This window comes from Epinephelus lanceolatus, chromosome 22, assembly GCF_041903045.1.
Source record: "Epinephelus lanceolatus isolate andai-2023 chromosome 22, ASM4190304v1, whole genome shotgun sequence".
NCBI lineage: Eukaryota > Metazoa > Chordata > Actinopteri > Perciformes > Serranidae > Epinephelus > Epinephelus lanceolatus.
The window spans coordinates 31,531,543-31,555,897 of NC_135755.1; the positions used below are offsets into that span (position 1 = coordinate 31,531,543).

The following is a 24,355-nucleotide window of genomic DNA, read 5'->3' on the forward strand; positions in this document are numbered from 1 at the left end:
TTTGGTTTCATGTTAGATCAGTTACTCCGTACCTAATCCACATAGCTCCTGGTAAATGCAGAAGTACAACGTGGGACATAAGTGCTCCTGGATGGAAAATGTTGGTCTAAGCACTATCTACAGTATTGTTGGCATGGATGCAATAACAGTGGTGCTTGTGCATTGTAGTTTTTGTTGGGGGTGGGCACAAACTTCACAACATTTCCAAGATCTCCTTTAAAGTGGAAATATTAAATGTAATGCGAAGTTATAAAAAAAATGTATGTGACCTTTGTGACCTCCACAGAGTGTCGGCTCTGACCCTCTGCGCTGCAAATGTTGCAGATGTCAATATAGGCATAATATGCTTTACACATTAAAGACACATGTTCTCCCTCTGCACTCTGAAATCTGGAGTAACAAACTAAACGAAATAGTGAGCAATCTTCGCAACTGTAGTTTAAGAAGTCCCAGAAAAAACTCAAGACATTCGCAACATTTCTACAGCTTTAAACATGCAGCATAACATTTTGCCCGTCAGCAGCTCCAATCCAAAAGTATCAGCATCAGCTCTGAAAAAGCCATCTTAGTCACATGCTGAACAGAGTGAAGGAAGCCTGAGGAGGCCGTATGATGTCTCACCCCGGAGGTCCTCTCCGATGCCCAGAGCCAGGCCATCTTTGGTCCACTGAACAATGCCTGAGTAGTTGAAGACAACACAGGACAGGATCACCCTCTGGCCCCGCACCACCGACTGGTCTGCCGGCTCCTGAGAGAACCTCGCCGTCCACACTGGAGAGACTGGTGGAGATAGGAAGTGGGAGACGAGGCAGGATAAGTTAGGGACTTTCTCATTTTGCACACACTGCAGGCAGGCTAACCACATATATCGCATATTATTGTATCTGTGGTTTTATGGTTAATTGATTGGAAACTGCATTCCCCCAGCAGACATGGAATGCCATCTTTGATCACACGTTGGCTTGCGGCCATTAACTGAGTGCCGCCGAGCAAAGAGCGGCGTGGAAAAATGGAGGTGTCAAAGAAGGGGAAATCAGAACAGAGGTAGAGAAGAAGAAAGAGAAAAGAAAGAAGACGAAGAGGTGGTTAACGCTGACTCGGGAGAGAAGAGCTGCACATCAAACAGGCAACTTCAGCCATAGGGTTTCTCACACCCCCTTTTCTCCTGGCTCCTGACTTTTATTTCTTCAAAACTCTCTGGCCCTCCCTCTCTGTTTCTCCCCGTCTTCATTCCTCCCTATGAGTCATCTCCCAGGCTTCCACTCCACAACCAAAACTACAGTGGCTGTCATTGTCTACTAGACTCTCTCCCTCTAGTCTGTAGTCCACTACCACAGCAGATAGACCAGCGCCGCGCCGGCCCACCGACCGACTGTCTAATATGAGGGAAAATCAAGAAAAAACCCTCTGCTATTGTTCCACGCTGTATGATGACAAGTTGTAATTAGCTGTCCCTTGAAGACATGACACCCATACAATAGAGGAGAGGCAATCACCGTGGAGGATTTGCATCTCACTTTAAATTTTCCGTTCCATTCTGTCTCTCGCTTTCATTTTTCTCCCCTCTCCCACTTGTTATTTCGAAGAATCTCGTACAGTACATCATTAACCCAGTGCTGCATAGTACACCCCCCTCCACCCTCCTCCTCTGCCATTACCTCTCTCCATCTATTCTCTCTCTATAATGTTGTGTGTCCTTTACCCAAATTGCTTTGCTTCACTCTCTGCTTTTCCCTCCATATGTATGCATCCCCACTCGCCTCTTTCACTTTGTACATCTATAATGCTGTCTATGAATGTCCTTTTGCCTGCACTGATTTCCCTCTACCTCTTCTCCTCTACAGTATGTACGCACCTCCTTCTTTCTATATACATATATAATGCTGTATATGTCCTTTTACCCATAATGCTTTCTATTTCTGTGTTCCTCCTCCTCGCTGGTTGGAAGGGGGTTAGAGGCGGACTGTCACAACTCATTTATCACATTAAATATCAGCCCTCCAGCACTTTTTCTCTCCTTCTCTTCCTCATTCCCCCGTTCACCCGTCTCTTATTCTCTCACTTTTTCCCCCTCACTCCCTTTTCTTCACCTCCTACCATTTACATCTCTCCTTCTCACTTGTCCTCTCCAGTTTTTTTTATCACTTCCCCTCTCTCGTTCCCTCACACTTCTCCATCTGAGCCCCTCCAGCGCTTTTCTGAAGGTTCCCATCTCTCTCACTTTTTTTAACAACTGCCATATGCCTCTGCACCTCACCTCCCGCCTCCTCGCATGACCCCTCGGTCCCTATCTCTCACGTTTCGCCTCTCTCTTGTGTACGCAGACATGCACTCTCCCCCTATCATGTCAGATTTGGTGTGATTTGCAGAGGTACAATATGCCTGATAATACAAAAGAACCCAGTCATGCAAAAAGATTTCCTTACCAATCATAACAATGGCTTCTGACAGTGCAGCACATTAATATTCTGAAGATAAAGGAGATGCGCGAGGATACACGGTGAAAAGGGAATCAGATGCAGATGGAGCTTCACAACATACATACCTCAAAAATAATTCAGCACTGAACCAAGAATAACAATAATAGCGGCCCCTAATTTGCTCCCTGAGGAACTCCCAAATTAACTGGATTAATGAATTAAGATAAACAAAACAAATAACATAGCAACAATGATTCGCTGTGAAATGTTGGAAAGTAAAAACTCATGTCGTATAAGTCGCAAAGCCTTTAACCACAAATATTGTGAAAAGACCCCACAACAAACATTTTCACCAGCCAGCAACCAAAATAGTTCAAAGTTCAAATGCCTTAGTTTTTAAATATTTGAATGGCCACTACATGCTAACTGGAGGAAAACTATGACTGTATTAGTGCTGCATGATTAATCTAATCGCAATCGCAATCGCGATGTCAGGCTGTGCGATTATATAACCGCATAAAAGGCTGCGATTTGCGATTTAATGTAGGCTAAATAAATGTTAATGTGTGTGCCTGTGAACGTGACTGCCTCTCCTGTAGTGTGTGGAGTTTGTTGACATCACGCCCACAAGCTATCCTGGTGTGTGCAGCCGATGTGCAGCAGTGACCAACACAGACGCTGAAGAAGAGCATGAGCTCGACCATGAACAGGCTGATTTGGTGGCGAAAAAACACGTCTGTTACATGGCGATACTTTGGATTCAGGTACGGCGACGTTGAACAGAAAGATGTGCTGTTTACTTGTAAAAGTTAAAGTCGCCACGTCCCGCGGCAACACGACCAATCTATATCAGCACTTGAGACGGGACGTGGCAACTTTAACTTTTAAACTTTTACACAGCACGTGCCTCACCCCTCCAAGAATCATGTACCTAGACTGGCACATCTTTCTGTCCAACGTCGCTGTACCTGAAAGACGTGCTGTGTGAAAGTTTAAAAGTTAAAGTCGCCACGTCCCGCGGCAACACGACCAATCTATATCAACACTTGAGACAACACAGCACAGGGAAAAGTAGGAAGAGTGCATGCGAGAGAAAGCTGAGCCGTGTAACGTTAAAGACAATGAGACAACTGTCACAGGGAAATCATGGACTCCATAACACTTGACATGCTGCTGTGTTGTGCTATGGCATGCTGGAATTTGTCATTTACGTGACAACTAGGGCCATAACGGTACATGTATTTGTGTCGAACCGTTCGGTACGCGACTTTTGGTTCGGCACGACCCTGTACCGAATTATTGGGCGCAGGATATTATTTTATTTTATTTTGTTTTATTTTAAGTCCGTTTTTGCGAGCCGAACCATTTAAAATATCTAGTTCCCCGATGGACATAATTGAGTGATGGACCGAGTCCCGTAAATCTTAGCTTTCACTTTGTGCAGCACATTCTCGCATTTTGACAACATGGCAAGTGAGCCTGACGAACCTGAAGACCCCCTGCAAACCTTAAGTCCTCCGTTTGGGAACACTTTGGTTTCAGGGTAAAATACGAAGATGGAAATAAACAAGTGGACAAGACAAAAGCAGTGTGCCGACACTGCAGAACAGCGGTCGGGTATGTACTTGGAAACACGTATAACATGCTAACGCATCTAAAGCGTCACCACCCAAGTTTGAACGTTAACCGGCACGACTAGAAAAAGCAATCTGGTGCAAACTATGATATCGTCGTCGTTTGAAAAGAAAGAGCGTTTCCCTGACCATCACGCTAAAGAAATAACCAACGCCATTGGAGTTGAGTAAAATTGTAAAAAACTGCACTTTATTTTGTAAAAAACTGCACTTTAGATATAAGCATGTTTTGTTTACTGCACTTTAACAAAGTGGGAAAGCTAAGTAAGTTCCTAGTAAAACTGAATCTGAGCAGGCTTTAAAGCTGACCAGCTGCACTATACTTTTTATTTTAATTGAGTAAAACTGTTAAAGCAGAAATGTATATTTATATTTTTCATTCAAAAAATGTGTTAAAAAAAACAGCAGGATTTTATTTTTCACTTTTATATTTCTATTTTCATTTAAACAATGTGAAAAAGCAGAATTTTATATATATTTGTTTCATTCAAAAATTGTGTAAAAAGAGTTAACTGCTGTGGTGGTATGTTTTAATAAGGTTACCAATAAGTAAAAGATATTTAATAGTTGTCTATTTTTTTCATTACTGTACCGAAAAAAAAAAACGAACCATGACTTGTGTACCGAGGTACGTACCGAACCGAGATTTTTGTGTACCGTTACACCCCTAGTGACAACGCCTGAATGCAACACAGGCTCGCTCCGCTGTGTGTACAGTGCTGTGCTGCACTGCTGTGTGAGCAGCGTGTTTGACTGTGCTCAGTCTGTTGATGGTCATTGACATACTGTCTGTCCATAACAATAACTATGTCAGGTCAGTGCCCCCCTAATATAATGTAGGGGAAACAATGAATCAAGCAAAAAGATTCATGATACCATTTATTTATTACATTTTATTGTAATTATATTGTAATCGCAATCGCAAATCACGATATTGTCCACCATAATCGCAATTGCACATTTTTACCAAATCACGCAGCACTAGACTGTATTTATAGGTAAATGGTAAATCACAAGTTTCATCCTGATACAACTATACGATATTTGCTTCAATCACAAAGTCTGCAACAATAAAATTTCGATTCAATTCAGTTCAGGGGTCTGCAATCAAGACAATATCACTTAGGATCATTTTCTTTTTCTTAGCTGCTTACAATTATCTGCATAGTGCTAGGCTGCTAGCATTGTTTGACTGTTTAGGAAGTAGGTGTGGTTTTCACTTTACATCGTTAATACTGAATCGTTGATTGTTGAATTGATATATCAATCGAGATCCATGTACGCCCCCACTATTTATTTAAAGCAACACTTACCTTTCTGGAAATTTTCTGGATTTTCTTTGTTTAGGTTAAAATGCTATTAATAAGCTGATGACACAATAAAATGTAAGTGAATTCCACCAGAGATAAAAACTCATAATTGTACCATTCTCCAATGGTTCTAAGAAAACTCTGACCAATTATTGCATTCGGTCCGAGCGTCCTGTCCTGCTTGTGGATATAAACCTTCCGTAACAATGGCAGACAAATGCAGACCACCACTTCCACCTTCAGCCGCTCCAACAGGGAAATCAGTTGGCAAAAGAAAGAATATTGCAGAAAAAGCTAACACTAAGAGAGAACTCGCTGCTACAAGAGCCAAAACTCAGGTCAATATCGGCTCTGCTTTCGAGCGATGGCGAAGACTGATGCAGCTTCATCCTGAGCTAAAAAGGGACGAGATGGTCGCAGAGTTTCTGCTGGACAGGTATTCTTAGTTTGCCTCTGATGTAAGTTGCTATCCAGTTGCTAATAGCTAACATTAGCCTACTATAGCGTAGCCTCTGAAACATTAATGATATCTTCCTTGTGCGTTTCCACTTACTAGCAACGTTAACATTACTATCTAACGTTAGCACTGTAACCTTATTCTAAAACTAATCAGTCATCACTGACTCCGGTTGAGTTTTAAAACTCCGGGGTTGCGTTTGACTGTCTTGGTTGTAACGTTACACTCGCTCTCCTCTTTTGTGTATCTAACGTTACCTTGCCAACACCTCTGTCTATCATAGATGTAATGGGGACATAATGGAGGGGGGGGGAGGAGGAGACTTTGGAGGGAGGCGTGAGTTGTGGATGTTCAAAGTGCTGTGTGAAATGCAAGAAAGGTAAGAGTAGCTTTAAGTAAGAGACTACTAACTATAGTCCGTAACTACAAGCAGTAGATGTTCTGATATCATTTTTTCCTTTCAGCAAACGATTCAGGGGCCTGAACTTACACATTCACTGATACAAAGTTACAATCTGATATCTTTGCGTTAAAAATAAAATTAACAGCTGTATACTACTAACCCTGTATGGATGTGAAATGATTGCTATCATTAGGGTGTTGGTGGCTTAGTGAGTAGAGCAGGCGCCCCATGTACAAGGCTGTTGCCGCAGCGGCCCGGGTTTGAATCCAGCCTGTGGCCCTTTGCTGCATGTCATCCCCTCTCTCTCTCTCCCCCCTTCACGCTTACCTGTCCTGTCCATTAAAGGCAAAAGAGCCCAAAAAAATATCCTTAAAAATGATTGCTATCATTGTTGTATGGCAGGGCTCAGGTTAAGCCCTATGTGAAACATGAACAAAAACATACAGAGAATGAACGGCATAGAAATTTTTTTTATCATCTAGTTTGACATTTTGCTAATGGCAAATATCTGGGTGTGAAACTACTTTAAGGTTTATTGGTTTATTGACTTGTGTACTGATCAATACCTGAACCAGCATTTCAGGCAATATCAGAAGCATTTCCGAAACTGGTATCAGTATTGGAACAACTCTAAATACAAAGTCTTTATATTTAATACAGAAGAATTTAATATTTTAAGATCTGGTTAGTTCATTTCACTTCTTTCAACATGTGTCTTGGTGGCAATTTTGAAATTAAGAACATTGTGACTTACTGGCCTTGACATATCTCACTGTGAATGATGGGGTTCAACACAAACTGCCAAGTTAACAACAATTTCTTGTCATTTAGAAAAGAGAAATTTCAGGGGTTTTTTTACTTCTCTCTGCGCTCTTGTCATTGATTTCAGTGTCACTGTCACTGATGGGTTTTTGAGTGTTGAATTCTTAATGAATAATACTTGAAATTTCATTGTTGTTCATGTAGTCATGAACATTTAATGTTACAAAGAAACACTTAGGAATCCAAACCAAATTTTCAGGTACTACTGGCTGTGTTTGAACTCTAAAGGCTCAACTACTACTCTGGTTGCTGCTTGCCCCTTTTCAGCTGGCCCAAACCTTTCCTGGCTTCAACCAAAGTCAGCAGTCAGTGCCAAAGTTCTCAAAGCCATAGGTGACAGCTTCAAGTGTCTTAATTTGATTAACCAACAATCCAACATTTAAATATATTAAATTTTACAATGGCTTACAATGGCAATCAACCAATCTAAACAACTAATCATTCATCACTTTTTATTTTTTTAGGACTCGCGCAGTGGAAACAAGACGTAAACACAGCACTATTATATCATCAGAAGTACAAAGTAATAATAGCATTGATTTTGAGTTATTTTTCTGTCCACCTAACAAATAAAGGGAAATCTGGCTCTATAGCTGTTGAATGTTCATCAGGTAGCTGCTAACTTTGTCGTCCTGCCATTTTTTAATTGGTAGGAAGTTTGCAGTGGGTATGTCTTAGGTTTTTCCACTGAAAAAAAAAAAAAACAAAACAGTCTGCTGCTGCTGAAAACAAGCTGCAGGCTGTGAAAACCAAAGTAAATACCTGAAAGATGCTAAAGTGCTCCATGTATCTGAGAGGAACCACACAAAGATGAAAATTCTCTACAGGTTGTGATTATGAGAAACCCAATCTTGGAACCCATCAACTATTATTCTGATGACAATTAGCCAATGGGGGCAACAGCCAGTATTTCAGAAGATCCGAGCCTCTTTCGTGCGCTGGTCATTTCAGCTAATCTCTATGAACAGATATCTGCATATGAATGCACATATTTTTTTTAAAACAAAAGCTAATATAAAGCTTATACTGTGTTCACATGGAATCGGGCAGACGGTAGAAGGTAGACAAATGACACCTTCTGGATGGCACAGGAAAAACAAAGAGTTTGACAGAATGGCACGACATTTAAAGCAAAACATGCCGACATGAACATGACAATATGTTGCAATGACTGGAATAAAATACATTAAATACAATTATTTTATGTCTCTTATTTTATGTTATTTTCTTGTAATGTCCACTAATTGTTCAGATCACCCATGTTTTCTCCTTGTGTGAGGAAAATAGGTAACATGCAGTTATAAATTACGTTGCGAGGGACAGGAAGACATTGTAATATTTAATTTTGACTGGCAATGCCATGTACCGTTACTATTGCCAGTATTCTCTGGTGACCTCACTTATTTCTACTGCCCTGCTATCGTCCACTGAAACGATATCCGTTTTTTTGCCACATTCCACGTGACCACAGCATTAATGGTCATCAGACGATACCTTTCAGAATATGAGATTGCATTAAGGCCAATACGTTCCATCTCTCCAAATGGGCTGTTTAAATGCCACTCAGACGTGATTGGCCAGTACTACTCTGACTACAAAAAATACATTCTGGTAAACGTCAGATATGTTCAGAGCCCTCTAGGACATATGACAATGATGCAGTGGTAATTAAGGTGGAGGATGTATAATCCCCAAAATACTTTGAAAAACTAACATGATAAACAAAAGGTGATTCTGAAAGAGTATAGATTTTTGCTTTAATTTCCTGTTTGCGCACTAATTTGATGAATCTCGCATCCTTCTAATGCTAATTGCTGGACTGTACAGTGTGGATTTATACCACCTTAAAAGCATGAAAAGCCTTTTCTCAAATATACATGGGTGTAAAGAGAGTTTAGCTGGGTTTAAACTACCCCGCAACCTTGACAGTAGCCTGAGGGCAAGCAAATCCTTTCCTCCACCACCTCAGATATGCTAGCTGGAGGTATTCCCTCAACTGCCTCAGTAAACCACAAACATAATCCAAACCCAACACTCCTGAGTGGAGGCTACACAATCTGCGCAGAAAACACCCATGCAAAGGCTGAGGACTGAAAACACTGACTCATTTAAACATGTGCTCATCGCCTTCTGATTTCCATATTACCCGGTTAACACTTGTCAACATGAGTGTGTGTGCTTGTGTGTGTTTCTGTGTGTTTAAAGAAGGAAATCTATGCGCCGAGAGCAGTCAGAGCGAAGGCAAGGCAGGAGAGAGTATGCAAGGGAGCTTGTATTCTTTCATTATGTGGGTTATGCTGCAGTGACAAATTTAGAGTGTGTCCTGATTTCCTTGAGTCACTGATCCCCAAGATACCACCGGGAGACTCCGAGCACCCTGTCCACACAAAGACCACGGTCACACAGAGCCGCGACCATGACCACACGCACATGGACTCGCAAACAAAAAACAGGCAGCACGGATGACCTAACCTCCACCACATGGGCTAACCATTCCCTGTCAACACACACACACAAACACAACCACAACCCCAAACATATAATCGACACGTACAGGCGGTTTCCTGAACATGGATTACACCACGACTCGGACTAAACCGTCAAGCAAGCGGAGCATCTCCGTCTCCGTTGGGAGTGGGTCTCAGTTTAGTCTGGGATTAAGTACAGCCCTAGTCAAAGTTTGGAAAGGGATTAGGATTAAGCTGGGGCCTAGGACAACAGCCCCTGCAGACACTGTGACACCAACCTCGGCTTGTCAAAGCAGACACAAAGCCAAAGGCGAGCACGCACAGCTTGGCCCGGGTGACTCACCAAAAGCATGGCCACACGCCGCCATAGTGTGAACCACCGCAGCAATTTAGCCTGAGAACACCTCTCGCACCATGCGATGGCGTTTTAATAGCAAGGTAATGAACCGTCAATTTGTTGCTGAAAATTACTGAAAGGGTATATGCATGCAAAGATGTTTGGAGCTATTTTTAGTAAGTGTGCTGCTCATATGCCCTGCATTTCTTAATTTGCCACACACCCCGCTGTTAGGTGGTGAATGTCAAAGCTTGCTTTACAGCTTTTAAATACTCGCCTCTCTCTCTGTGGGACAGGAGACGAGACTGCAAGTGATGCCATGCAGTGGAGAGACTTCTGGGAAAGGTTCACTTGTGGCATTCAGTCTTATTGAATGAGACGCTATTAAATAAAATGGCATTTGTATGGATTGTTATGCATCGATCTAATTATCTTTGTGTCTGGCCCCCTCCCCGTACCCCTCTGTACCCCTCTGACAAAGTCCCCCTGCCTTCCTCTCCCTTGCTCCTCTCCAGCCAATCCCGCGCTCCGGCTGGATCACAGACTTGCGTCACCATAGCAACAGCTGACGTGTAAAGTAACTGCCCAAAAAAAAAAGTTTTCTGTACGAGCGTGTCTGTGAGCGCACACGCGTATGTGCATTTGTGTGTCTGATGAAATCCTCCCCAGTGCTCGGTACACCCATTTTCCTGAAAAAACATTTTTCAATGACCTCATCCTCCCTCCACCTATCCAATTAATAGTCAGGCGGCCGCACTGGTCTCTCATTATTTCTCCCTCTCACCCCCCCTCCTGACTCTCTTCACTGTTAGTCAATCTGCTCCAAATTGATTTTGTTATCTGTCTAATTCCATATCGCCGCTGCGTGTGGCCGATGTGTGGGAGTTATGGAGGGGCTGCCTGAAAATGAGATGCAGGGATAGGGGGAACAAAGAGACGGCGAGGTCCACAGACACAGAGCTGTGAAGTGTAATGGAGGAGGAGGATGACATCATTGTTTCGGGACAAAGTTGCAGCCATAGGAGTCATGCGGCACCGACTTGGCCCTCCCTTATGTCTCTGTGTGACTGTCCATATATCCAGGTGTCAGTCCATCAGTCTGTCAGTGCACTGAGAGATCTGCACATCTGTCAGTGTGTGCATGAGAGCACTGGGACTTCTCTCTGGAGTTCTCTCTCTTTTAAAGTTCCTTTTAATTCACAAAACTTTAAAAGACAAATGTTTGTTTTTGCTCTTAAAAAGCTGACCCAGAGATATGAGGATTTAAAGCAGTACAGCACTAGCATTATTACACAGTATACAATACATCTTACATTTTTTTTCTTGTATATCCCATATGTGCACTGTTACAGTTGCCAGTATCATATTACTTTACATACACTACACTTTACTGCTCAACACACCACTGTCACTTTTGTTTTAGACAGTATTGCACTGACAGTTCAAATACAGTTTTGGTTGTGGGTAGTGTTTGTGCTCTGCTTGCATTGTAATTTTCAGTCTAACAGCTTTTTTATAGTTTATATTTCTGTTCTATTCTTATTGTAGATACTACTCCTTATATATTTATTTTTACCTTTCTCTATGTACCTGTACTATTTCTATCTTTGTACTGCTGTAACAACATAATTTCCCCTCTAGGGATCAGGGCTTAGCTTATCTTACTCTGCACTGTAACTGTATGCATGCACTATTTAAGCATGTAGCTTACATATGTTTTTATGAATGTATGCATGGTGTAGGTACCATATATAACTTATGTGGACATGTATGTAAGTAATGTTTATTTTCATTATTGATTTATCTCCAGGCAACAAAATATCTCGAAAAACCTGTCTAAAAACCATCTCTAAATTGCTTGTTATGTCCAACCAACACTCGAAAGCCCAAATATTCAGTGTGCTATGATATAAAATAGGGCTGGGCAATATACATATCTATATCATATCACTATAGTGATATGAGACTAGATATCATTTTGTATTTTTTGACTATTGTAATATCATAAGTGTTGTCTTTTCCTGGTTTTGAAGATATAATATGTAACTTTTCTACATTAAAATGTCAACAACTAGATCAGTGTTAAATATTTTGTTGAGCTGTGCGGTCATATTATCTTGAATGTTTTAAATAATGTTTAAATGCAGAGAAATCTGTAATTTCAATCAAGGAAACAGCCCATGTCATTCTGTCTCCATTGCCTGTCACTGGTGTCATATTCCCTTTGCGCATGCATCTGGGTTGTGGTTGTTTGTCAGATGCTGCCGTAAATTAACTCTTTATCTGTTTTTAAGCCACATTTTACAATAGACTTTTTAGGTCTTGGTTGTTTTTAGCATTTTTTTTAACTGGATGAAGAATTTTAGTCATCAAACATCTGGATACGTTATCAGAGAAACAAGCTCAGCAAACCTTAGCTAAAGTCTGGCACCTGCTCCTGCTGTACCAAACAGCATTAGAAAATCACACATTTTTGATATGACACTGCTTTATTCAGTGTTTTTGCTGGTTTAAATCACCTGGTCCTTTTGTTTTGAAAAGGAAGAGACCGCAGCCAATAATTTGGCTCCTGGTAAAAACCTCATGAATGTCTGGATCTTAAGTTATCAGAGAAAAAAGGTGAGCACACATTAGCAAGTGCTGGGGTGGCAACCCCTCTGCAGTGAACTGAACAGCATCTGAAAAACACACATTTTTAATATGCAACTGCTTTATTCAGTGTTTTTACCAGCTTAAATCGCCTGGTCCATTTGTTTTGGAAAGGAAAAGACCTTAGCTAGTAATTCGGCTTCTGGTAAACACCTCCTGAATGTTGGGATCTCAAGTTACAAGAGAAAAAAGGTGAGCACATATAAGCAGGTGCTCTGCTGGCAGCCCTTCTGCGACAAGCTGAACAGCATTAAAGAAACACTGATTTTTAAAGTGAAACTGCTTTATTCAGTGTTTTTACTAGTTTAAATCACCTGATTTGTTTGTTTCTGAGAGGAAGAAACCTCAGTGAATAATTCGGCTCCCAGTGAAATCCTCTAGAATTCCAAACTGGGAGAAACAGACTGCAGTGATGGCATTGATCCATCTTTTGTTATTGTTTTGATTGAGACACCATAGTGGTAGAAAATGACATATTATACATTTAAAGACTGCATTACAGAAAAGTGATGTAATTTTCAGAACTTATTTTGAACTATTTGTATTTAACCACTTAGTTATTATTTCCACATTACTGTTGATTATTTATCAAAAATTTCATTGTGTAAATATTTTGTGGAAGAACCAATGGTCAACCCGAAAATATCATCGCAATATCAATATCGAGGTATTTGGTCAAAAATATGGTGATATCAGATTCTCTATATCGCCCAACCCTAAACAAAAGCACCAAACCCTCTGAGACACTGCTTGACAAAGGCTTTAAACAAATATTAATTTATTGAATTAAAAACCAATCAATGTATTGTCAGTCAACTAATCAATAAACTGACCAATCATTTCAGCTCTAAACTACACACAGGCTACATGTAGCGCATCAGTGTATGCAGTTTCTCCCTCTATTTATCTGGCTGTGGGAACTCTACCACCTGTGCCTGCCTCCTCTCAACAACATGGCTGCCTGGCAGGACGGACATAATAACCCGTAACCATGGTGATGGTGCTATAGGAACAAGCGAGAGGCATAGATGGAGAGGAGCAGGGAGAGTGAAAGGAGGCGACCCACTGAGCCCACTGACACCGTGTCACTCAAACACAAAGGTGACTCCTGGAGGTGGGGACGGAGCGAAGGGAAGATCAGGGGCAGAGCGGAGAAAGATCCAGAGAGAGAAAAGACACGGACTCCTTTCTTTGTTTGCCGCATTGTCTGCCCGCTCGCTCCCTTCCTCTGTCACCTTACCTTGCCGTCCTCCCCCTTACTAGCAGTCGGCGACCTCTCTCTTTCTTCATCTCTTTTGTGGCCTTGCCCCCTTCTCATTCCCTATTCACTTCCTTTTGTCTGGCGGGCATCTACTTAGAAATGATCACTCCTCCTTCTTCCCTCCGCCTACCACCTTATTCCCTTCTTGGGCTACCTTTCCACCTTTAAGCATTATCTGCTTCTCTTTCCCTCTATCACTCCTCCCTCTCATTCCTTCTTTCCATTACTATCAAAATGGTTGCTGTGGAAACAGGTTTATTTGGAAATGGCAGGAGGGAAATTATTCCAGCGCTTTGTCTGTCCATTTTCATACTACTGTGTGCATGAGAGTGTATGCGCTCCTGTCAAGGTGTGCACACTCGTTTTCTATGAATGTGTGTGTGTATTTGTGTGCCACCCTTCCATTCTTCGAGGCTCCTCTCATACACGCATCTCACATCTGAAGAGCTTTATTTGTACCAAACCTCTGTTACAGACATTGTTACCATAGCTACAGCCAGTGAGGACCACTGACACAATGACAGACACAGTGGCCATGGCAACCCCAGGATCAGTGGTGGGAAATATGATAATTCATGGACGAGGCATCTGACACATTACGGGCACATGAATATGCTCAAGCGCTGGAAAGCCGGCCCGTCGCTGGTAATCCACGAGCCTTTGTGCGGCCAACATGCCGAGTGGCTGACAAAGAATACTCCGCTGTAACCAAGGGTGACCAGAACTAACAATAGCTGTCCTCTGGATAAGCTTGAACAAGGGGATACATACATATCAAGCTGCTTCTCTGCAGTAGTGTGCTGTGCAGCTTGTAGCTCAGGGGTCGCCACAGAATTCAGCTGGCTCAATCGATATCATAATGAATCAATAATTCAAGGCAGTAGTCCCCCATTGATTTTGGGCAGCGACCCATTCCTAAAGCCACTCTGCCTCCAAATGCCACGTGATGTGGCGCGTAAACATCTGCACCATCAGCTGTGACAACTCTCAGATGGTCTGCTGGTCCACCTTGCGTTACAGTACGGCACGGTAATGGCATCCAGCAGGACTGTTTTACAAGCAGCGTCCCATCGATAAATCACCTCCTCCAAGGTCTGCTTTAATTCAATCCAGTGTAATCTAATTTTATTGGTATGTACTGTAGCTTCTTGCAATGTCATCTGTCACAAACCATCCAATAAAAGCCCGGGGCCTTGACCTCCTAGAGCGAAGTAATATTCATACAGAGCCCCTCGCCAATATCGCTACCAGTGCATACTGTTGCTTCAAAGGGGATGCTTCTTTGTTGATAGCAAACACACCTAAAAACTGTAAAGCAAACTGAACATGGTGATGATAAATCTGGGTTGAGCAGTGTAGACTTTTAAAGCCTGTGGTTCGTACAAGAAAAATGCATCAGGAGCATACTCTCCTAAAACAAATAGAATAGAAAAGCAATGATTTTTACTTTTTTAACTTAATATACCCTATTGTCATATGGCCTACTTTATATGACCACATAAATCCATGAACTTGGTCTGGTGCTGTTGTCAGTGGAGCCCCCAAGAGAGCTAGAGGGGCTATGGCCACCCTGATGCAATTGCTGGACCATGTTGGCAAGAGTGTTTGAAGGCTGACATTGATGTTTATTAAGAGGCTATAGCGCTCATTTTTTAAGTTAGCATGAAGATAATGGTATATTCTGAAACTAGACAATCTACGGCATCCATTGATATCAACTACGTCATGCTAGCATGGGAAGGGGAACTAAATAACTCTCCAACCCGAGGCTAAATTTTGGCAAGGGAACAACTGGCATGGCCATTTTCAAAGGGGTCTTTTGAACTCTCACCTCCAGATATCTGCATAAAATGGACTCTATGGCTACCCACTGCTCTCTCAACTAGAAAAGGCTTGTTCCCGGGAAAAGTTTTGTTCCCTACAATAAATGTACTCCTTTAAAATAAAGCTATATATTAGTGTATTTAAGGAAAAGGACAACCAGCCTATTTGAAGAATAATAAATAACCTAACACATAATACATTAAAATTGGATTGTTGTGGAGTTGTAGCGGTAACAGTCAATGCACATCAAATTATTGGTAACATTAACTGTAAAATAAGAACACAAATTATTCAGCTTTGACTTTTGGTTTTAGTGTGCCACCCCAAAATTCTTAGTGTCCCGATCTGGCCACCCCTATGAAAAATTCCTGGGGGCGCCACTGTCTTGTTGTTCACACTTTGGATTACTTCCCTTAATTCCAATTAAGAGAAATTTCATATAGTGATATTTTTGACAGTAGTGTGCTTCCAACTTTGTTGCAACACTTTGTGTTTGGCCATTTCCTATTTCAACATGACAATGCCCCCGTGCACAACGCCAGCACCAGAAAGAAATGGCTTTCCCAGTTTGGTGCATTAGAATTTGACTGGCCTGCACCCCATCATATGGCTGTGGGATGACTTGGAATGCCAACTGCAAGCCAGTCCTTATCACCCAATCCCCAGTGTTGGACCTCACTAATGCTCTTCTGTCTGAATGGGAGCAAATCCCTGCAGCCAGGTTCCAAAATCTTGCTGAAAGCCTGAAACTAGGAGAGTGGAGCCTGTTACAGCAGCACATTAAAGCTGTAGTTGGTAACTTTTATAAAAAGAAGTTTTGTCATATTTGCTGACATTTTCACTATATCCAGACAGAAGTAATTGAGATAGTTAGTCTAATAAAAAAATGTTCCTCCTCCTTCCTGTAGTGTAGGGATATTCAACTTGCTTTGTCAGGGGGGCCAAAATGACAGGAGGCCAGAAACCAGTCACTGCTGGTGAACTGTGGTCAAACTGTCAAACTAGGCAGTGCTGATCAAATATGAATCAAGGTTCTGTTACTGCATTGCCTATTACTTCCCTCACTTTTTCAGATAGATATCTTAGTGTACTGTTCAGCTGAAAAGTGAGAAAGTTTGTGACCAAGCCGTCATGTTGAAACAGCCCCATAAAAGCGAAGCACTGCCAACCAGATGGAGCAAACATTTTCATTAACTCTCATGTTTTCAGAAACATTTACACATTTTAGTGTACTGTTTGGCTGTAAAATGAGAATGTTTGTGTAGACCTATTGTCAGTGGGACAGATGTAAAGCTGTGGGTAACCCTGTACTAAAATGATCAACTTCTCCATATTCATTACAGACTGATATTCACAGATGACGGGAAAGATATCTGTCAGCTGCGCGCTGATGTGTTCCAAAAGTTGAATTCAGTACATCTCGGGGCGCAGCGTTGCGCCCTGAAAAACAGATGCTCGAGAACATGTGCTCGCCATGACTGTGTCGTTCTGGCGTTTGAGCGGACTTGTCACGCATCTACATTGACAACTATGGATTTGAGGGCGCAAAAAACGCAGCATGCGTACGGCCCCTTATAGACTCCTTGGCTCTGATTGGTTGTTTTGGAACAGCTGGGGAAGTTTCTTACAAAAGCTATTAGAAGCAGTACAAGGAGGAGGACATAATTTTTTCATAGACTATCTGTCCTCATGTACTACTGTCTGGACATAGTAAAACAAGTGTAAAAAAAACCTGTAGCTTTAATATCCATAGTCCACATACACTCAGCTATGTTAAGTATCTTCCATCATCTTGACATGACAAACTGTAAACTCGAGCCTACTCTGAAACTAAAAACATGGCTACACTGAGTTAAAGTTAGCTTCATCTCGAGGGTGTAGCAGGTTGGCAGTGGCTTTCTTTGACAAAATCATGCATCTGCACAAAATGGTTTTAATGAGTGGACTTCAAAACCATTGCTGATTATTACTACTAAAAGATGGCTCACTCATTATTTGTAGTCGGCAACAATTTAGCCTGCAGGCTGTTATATTACATGACGAGGGGACGGCAAGCGTCGCCGTACCGTGGTAAACGATTTAGTTGGACGGCTGACCCTAATGTTGTTATCGTAAAGGGAAGATGGATGGAGCAAGCTGAATCTCTCTGCCTCTCTCCCTCTCTCTCGGCCCTGTCCCTGTAGAGGAGCAGAAACTAGGAGAGCTGAGAAATGAAGTGACATCATCAGCGTCAGCCACATTCCTGCGGAGGGAGGGGGCGAGGAGGAGAAGGGGGGGATAAGGAGGAGGAGGAGGAGAATGTCCCAAAACTTTTGAGGTTACAGGACCGACATCCCCCCTCCCCCAGCCCCTTTAACACACACGCACACACAGATGCATCCATTCTTTCCCCCTTTGCTTGTGTGCGCATGTTTTCCAATGCACGTTCGTGTGTGTTACAGTACATGGGCTTCTCTTCCTCATCATGCGCTCCCTGTTTTAATTCATGTGCCTCTCCTCCTGTCCCCTCCCCCACCCCACCACCCCCCACCCCACTCACACCACCCCCTCCCCTCCTCTCTTTCTCTCTCCACCGACCAGAGGAATGCAAGAACCACATCTGGAACTTATTAGAGAGCGAGAGAGAGAAAGGGGTAGATGGAAAGAGAGGGAGAAGTAATGGTGGGGGGGAGGAGGAGGAGGAGGAGAAAAAAAGAGTCAGATTGAAAAAAAAAAGAAGTCCAGGAGGGGACAGAAAGAGAAAGAATGAACTTTGGTAAGCAGAAAAAGGCTCATGTTGAAGGAGGACGCCAAAGAAGTGAAAAAGAAAGTTAACAGCAACACCGATTAATGCCAATTAACCTCAGCAGGGACGGGGCAGGGGAAGAGCTCGGCTGGCACCTCAGATGTGGGTTCAATCACTCCAGATTCCAGCGCAAATGTAGCCTTTGAACCGGCCTCGACCATATTCTGTCTGAATGAGCGGCTTCACTGTCCCCACTGAGGGAGCAGTCAGGCCTGAGTAATAGTCCCTTTCTCTCCGCCGCTGGCCTCCCGACCACTCCTCCTCCTCCTCCGTCCTCGTCCCTCTCTCCTCTCTCCTGGCTCGCTTTTCTTTTCATCCAGCACACCACTCCTCCAACACTACAATACTTCCCCCCTCCCTCCTCCGCCTCCACCTCACCACCTTTAAAACAAACAAAAAAAAAAGTCTAATCACTCTCCATCAAGCTTCACCCACCTGCCTGCAAGACTACCCCTCTTTGTCCCCCTCCTTCGCCCCCAAACAACTTTTTTTGTAACCCGCCCCACCCCCTCCCCCTCTCCATCACCCCAAATTGGTCCTCGCTGCAGAATGTGGCCGTGCAGTTTGGGAAAACAAGGCCAATAGATTCAGTCAGATGTGATGAAGTGTTCCTCTCTTGCTCGGGGGACTCTGCATAAAGAAACATTTTTAAGGGGATGGTTTTTTTTCCCTTCGTCTTTTTATAACTTGGATGCCCCCGGCCTGTCAAACACAATCAGATTATGGGGCCTTTAAATCCTGGGGCTTCACTTGAGGAACGTTCATGTAGCTGCTGAGGGTGCTCAGAGGAAATGTCGACACTTTTTGATTAAATTTTTCTCTGACCACAAGTTTGATAATGAATTATCCAACTAAATTCTTTAACACCCCCATTAGGTTTTTACTCTATCGTGTGAAAGCAGGCATGCATGCTGCTGCTTTCTCTCCCAGTGCCCCTTCAAAGAGCATTATAAGACACTCGTGTCCAGAGAAATGCCCTAAACAAACATATCAACTGAGAGAAGCAATCACCATGTCACACATTGACAAACACCCGCCAGGACAGAAATGCCAAGAATTTGTTGATTGAATGGGGAACAACAGGCGTGGATGTACATTATAACATTACGGGCTCCATTCCCAGATTGAGCTGTTCTACTGGTTCAGTGATTGCTTTCAGTGGCTGATGTCAATTAGAGATGCTTTTCGGTAAATAGGCTTCATTCAGATACCGTGAAAAAAACCATGACCCGAATTCGCATATTAACGGTAGGATGCTCCGGAGCCACATCTCGCTAGCTGGGATCAGAATTAAAAACAGACTTCTGCCTCGCTACGTGTGTCACTCCGTATCTGAGTTGGAAAGAGTTCAGTATAGCAGAATGGTTCGTTGGCCTTTCAGAGAGATTTCAGAAAGGTTTGTAGAGCTATAAATAGTTCTACAGCCTGAGTGATAATCCACAAGATCCTCATTGGAGGATCTTGACAAGTTTGACCCTCTGCAAGTGGCACTTTTTGTGTCTGAGTCGGAAAACGTTCAGTATGGCACCACAGAATGGTTTGTTGGCCTTTCAGAAAGGTTCATAGAGCTATAAATAGTTCTATGAGTGATAATCCACAGGATCCTTATTGGAGGATTTTGACAGGTTTGACTTTTTGTAGGTGGCACTTTTTTCTTCATCAGCCCCAGTAGCTACTACTGCTCATGTTAAATCTCTCATATTATCTGTGAAAACATAAAACACGTCACTTGCTGTGTGATAGAGTATTTGTTTGCCCAGCAAATGGAAAAGCAGAATCTAGAGTCGCTGTATATGAATCAGATGTAGAGAGTGGAAAAAAATGGAAATTATTTAGATGAAAGTGTCACAGAGAATTACTGGCAAGAATGCATGAAATGTTGTAAATCAGCACTTTTAACAGAGTGTTTTAGCATCGCGCTGGATTCTTTATGAGGCTTTCCTAATTCTTCATTGTTATTTGAGCTATTACAGCCCACTTTGAGTCATTAACATTGCACATATAGTAGTAGCAGCACAACTTTGCTGATCAAACAACCCTTGAGCAACCTTTCTTTTTTCAGGGTGTAAAATCCCCCCGAATGTGTCTGACTCCTCCAATATCTGAATATTTTCTCTGCTGAGCACCAACACAGGAATCCGTCTGAGGTCTATGATTCACAGCTGTGTGATTCAGGGCCTGAGCGCACAGTACGGGCAGCAGCTCGTGGCCTCCGTCCGCACAAAAGGACAGAGGCTGACAAATGGTACACCTGCGCTGGAGCCTTTGTCCGAGTCAGCACTTGAGCTGAGCGTCCGGGCTGAAGGTGCACTGCTGCAAGTCCAACCTCAAGGCTCTCCTGCTCATTAGGAAGTTAAAGGCATGTGTTTGCAATGATTGATTATGCAGTAACATTTAACAGCTGCATTAATGGTGGCGCTTGCTTGGGACTTATTATCAGGTTGGTATAAGGCTGGGATACTAAATCACTCCAGTGGTGTTGCTAGTAGAGATACTGGATCTAAATAACCTAAAAAACATTCTGATTTGCCAAAGCTTTAATTAGCTGCTCGACTAATAACCATCCAATCATTAGCACTAGTAGGCAATTACGTGTGCGCAAATTGCAGGCCGTGAAATACTGTTTTACTTGTCTAATGAAGAGATACGAGTCAGGGTGCTCCCAAACCTATCTCTTTTGAGGCAATAGCTCTCTCTGGATAATGTTTACTCCTCTTCTGTTTTCCAACCCAAATGCAAAAACCACATTGCAACATTTGAGACCTCACACCATTTTAAATCTTACTGAACAAAATGCAGCCCCATTTGCAGCCTGCTAATCTTGTCTTCGGGAAAGCCTCTGAGAGCAAATGTCTTTGTGTTTGAGAGCCCAACGTGGAGTAATAATGGATTATACAGTTGTAACAGTGCAACAGCAGACAATAGGACACATGGCTTCACACATGTAAATAGGCTGTGTGTGTGTGTGTGTGTGTGTGTGTGTGTGTGCGCACATCTGCAAGTGTTACTGAGCTAGTCATGTGGACTGAACGGTTTATGAGTGGACAAACAGGGCAACAGCATGTGACAGTGGCAAGGGGTCTCGATCGAGAGAGCGGGGGGGGGGGGGGGGGGGGGGGGGGGTCTGTGTGTTTGTGTGTTGTGACGATTGTGTCATATGTCGATCCATGGAGCGCCTGATCTGTCGACGAAAAGGATCCTGCTCCTTACTGTATGTAGATTGTGGTGTGCGTGTGTGAACCCTCAACAACACACTATGGGTGGATGCTGCGCGGCTGAGGGATACAAAGCCTGGCAGACACGGTGACATCATCCCTTTCCATACCTTCCCTTCCCCGAACACGCCCCCTACCTATGATGAAGTGGTCGACTGGCCGGCCAGCAGCGGCCAGCCGTGCACGCTCCCAGTCAGCCAAGGTAGACAATAGGAGGGGGAAAAAGGGAGGTTTGCTGTAACTGCGTGGCCACGACGACACACAGATATGCTACGATCGAACAGGTAGCTTATAGAAATTACAAGCATCCTCTCCTCCTCCTCCTCCTCCTTCAGCCTCCTGTCTCCCAGCAACTCGGCTGTGATTATCATAAGCCAATAGCCTACCTGGCACCCCACAGGTATGGAGGGGGAGCAGATGCACAGGCGCTGCTGCTGCTGCTGATGCTGATGCTGCACACGCCTCATTGTGCTGTTGAGATGCACAGAGAGGGTGAAAATGGGCTCTGTGTCAAGCACACAGGTAGGATACAAGGACAGGAGGGTGTGTGTGTGTGTGTGTGTGTGAGGGGGGAGACGGGGAGAGAGGAGCTATATAAGCTGTCTTTCACTACAGGATCACCACAGGGGCTGGTGGCAGTGCTCTCATTGACTGACAAGCCATTCAGATGCGATAGCAGTGTGGAAGTGCTGCTGGCATGTAGAGCAGCGCTGGTCAATCACTGTCATTCCCGTCACGTCCTCAGCGCCTCACCACGGCCCGTCTGAATAACGGCACCGAGGGTTTGTCATATGCAAAAGGTCATTAAGGCCGGTGGGCGCGCATGCACCAGTCATGTTCAAGTTGGACTGCACGCACGCGCGCAGCCATGTACTCGTACAGAAGCGCGCGACAATGAGCATTAAACAAAAAAAAAAAAAAGGAAAGAAAAAAAAAAGTGTGGTGATCCATTGCTGCGGTGCGGACACGCAGTCACACGCGCGCGCGCTCACACGTAGCTGCACGTGCACGCACACGCGCGCACACACACGCCTAAGGTGATCCATTGCTGCGGTTCATAAGGGAATGCTATGAAATCATGTTATATGCCTTTCTCTTTTTCTCCCCCCGACACGCGCATACTTCTGAAGGAATGCCAACGGAGGGCTCTGTCCGTGTCAAAGCCCCTGTAGTTTCACATAGCATTACATTTAAACATTATCCGCCGTGAATTATGCGCTAGAAAAGAGAGAAATCCAGTCTTACCAGTTTGAAAACTCAACACCAAACTCAGGAGCAGCAGCCTCTGCATGGTTCAGCCGACCAATAAGTCCGTTATTGGCTCAAACCTCCGTGAGGACAGCATCAAAAAGCGGGAGTTTACTGACTTTAATAATAATTAGACAAAGAACAATAATCCTCCTGCGTCGTCCCTCCTCGTTTGTCCCCTGACTCGGGTTGGACTTGCTCAGCTTTTACACCATTTCACTGCTTTTTTCACCCCTCTCCTCTTCTTTGCTCTCCAGCGACAGTCCGTTTTCTACTCTACACTGAGGTGGTAAGCTAGCAGCTACCACACAGGAAACTTCCAGTCATGACTTTCAAAATAAAATGCACACTGAAGAGGGTTTTCCGTTATTATTTCAAATCTATGTTTTTTTTAGGTATTAAAATCAATAAATAAATTAACGTACTATTCATAAAATTAACAGTAATAGGCAAAATAATAAACAAATCTCGCAAATTGTGTCTTCTTTTTTTTTTTTTGTACTGCAGTTTTATTTTTATTTTCTCTTACTCTAATGATCTCCAACACTCCACTCCACTATACCCATAAATGCTCTGGCATGTTTTGACTGTGAAGTTCACTCACCATGGATGTATTAAGAGACCTGGATATGGCATTGGCAGCAGGCCCCCCATTCATTCCTATGAAAGTTACTCAGCGGGCATGAGGTGAAAAAAGCTCTATTTCCACAGTATGAAATTACCCAGATAATCTGCGCTTCTTCTGTATCATTGGGCCCATTGAGTAGGCGCACTGGGAATTATGGCCGCCGATCGCAGCCGAGCAGCTTGACTTCCAGTCTAGCTCTCTAGTTTAAATGGGGATAAAATAAGTTAATCTTGCGGTTGTTTTAGATTTTCCAAATGTTATCGTACCAAATTGAGTGAATTTTTTATAGTGGAACAAATCATTTTGCAGGGGTTGTGAAGTTCAAAAGAATGTATCCACTGATCACTCTCCCAGTTTAAGTCTATTGGAAAAAGTATTTTTGGACCTAATGGCATCACATGAGGGACCCCAGAAATTGTAGTACCACTATTTGGCCACTACGAACATTGGTCTCTCACTGATGAACTAGATCAGGGATGGCCAAATAACGGCCCGTGGGCCAACTGCGGCCAGTTGCCCATTTTTAAATGGCCCATTGTGAATTTGTAAAAAAGAAACCAAAATATGGCTTGAGCACATTTCTAATAAATTGCACTGTACGTTGCACAGCCTTGTTTAAATGTGATGTTGATGTCATCTTGAAGAACTAGCAAGCCCTGCCATTGCACGTCTTAATTTGAACAGTAGATACCGCTACTCCACCTACAATGATTGATTACTAGTCAATTAAAACATTTACCTAAGCATACATGGTGGTGGACCTGAAAAGATGGAAGATAGAGATACAATTTTGGTAATATGGGGCCACACCAGTAAACTACTGTAATGACAAACGTTAAACTATTTACTGCTTTAATGCCCTGTAAATTCAACTAAAATGTCTATCCAAGGCAT

At 43.1% G+C, this 24,355-nt stretch overlaps 1 protein-coding gene across 3 annotated transcripts in view; it reads right to left on the minus strand.

Annotated features, from left to right (window-relative positions):
* The window catches only part of kirrel1a (kirre like nephrin family adhesion molecule 1a), a 48,564-nt gene extending 25,448 nt beyond the window's left edge, over positions 1-23,116 (minus strand). For all 3 annotated transcript variants that reach the window (XM_078164101.1, XM_033609972.2, XM_033609971.2), the window contains exons 1-2: positions 22,831-23,116; positions 622-780 (exon numbers count right to left, since the gene is read on the minus strand). In XM_078164101.1, coding sequence (XP_078020227.1) covers positions 622-780; positions 22,831-22,876 — 205 coding nt within the window. In that variant the 5' untranslated portion in view covers positions 22,877-23,116. The remainder of the gene's footprint in view (positions 1-621; positions 781-22,830) is intronic.
* Positions 23,117-24,355: the final 1,239 nt, after the last annotated feature.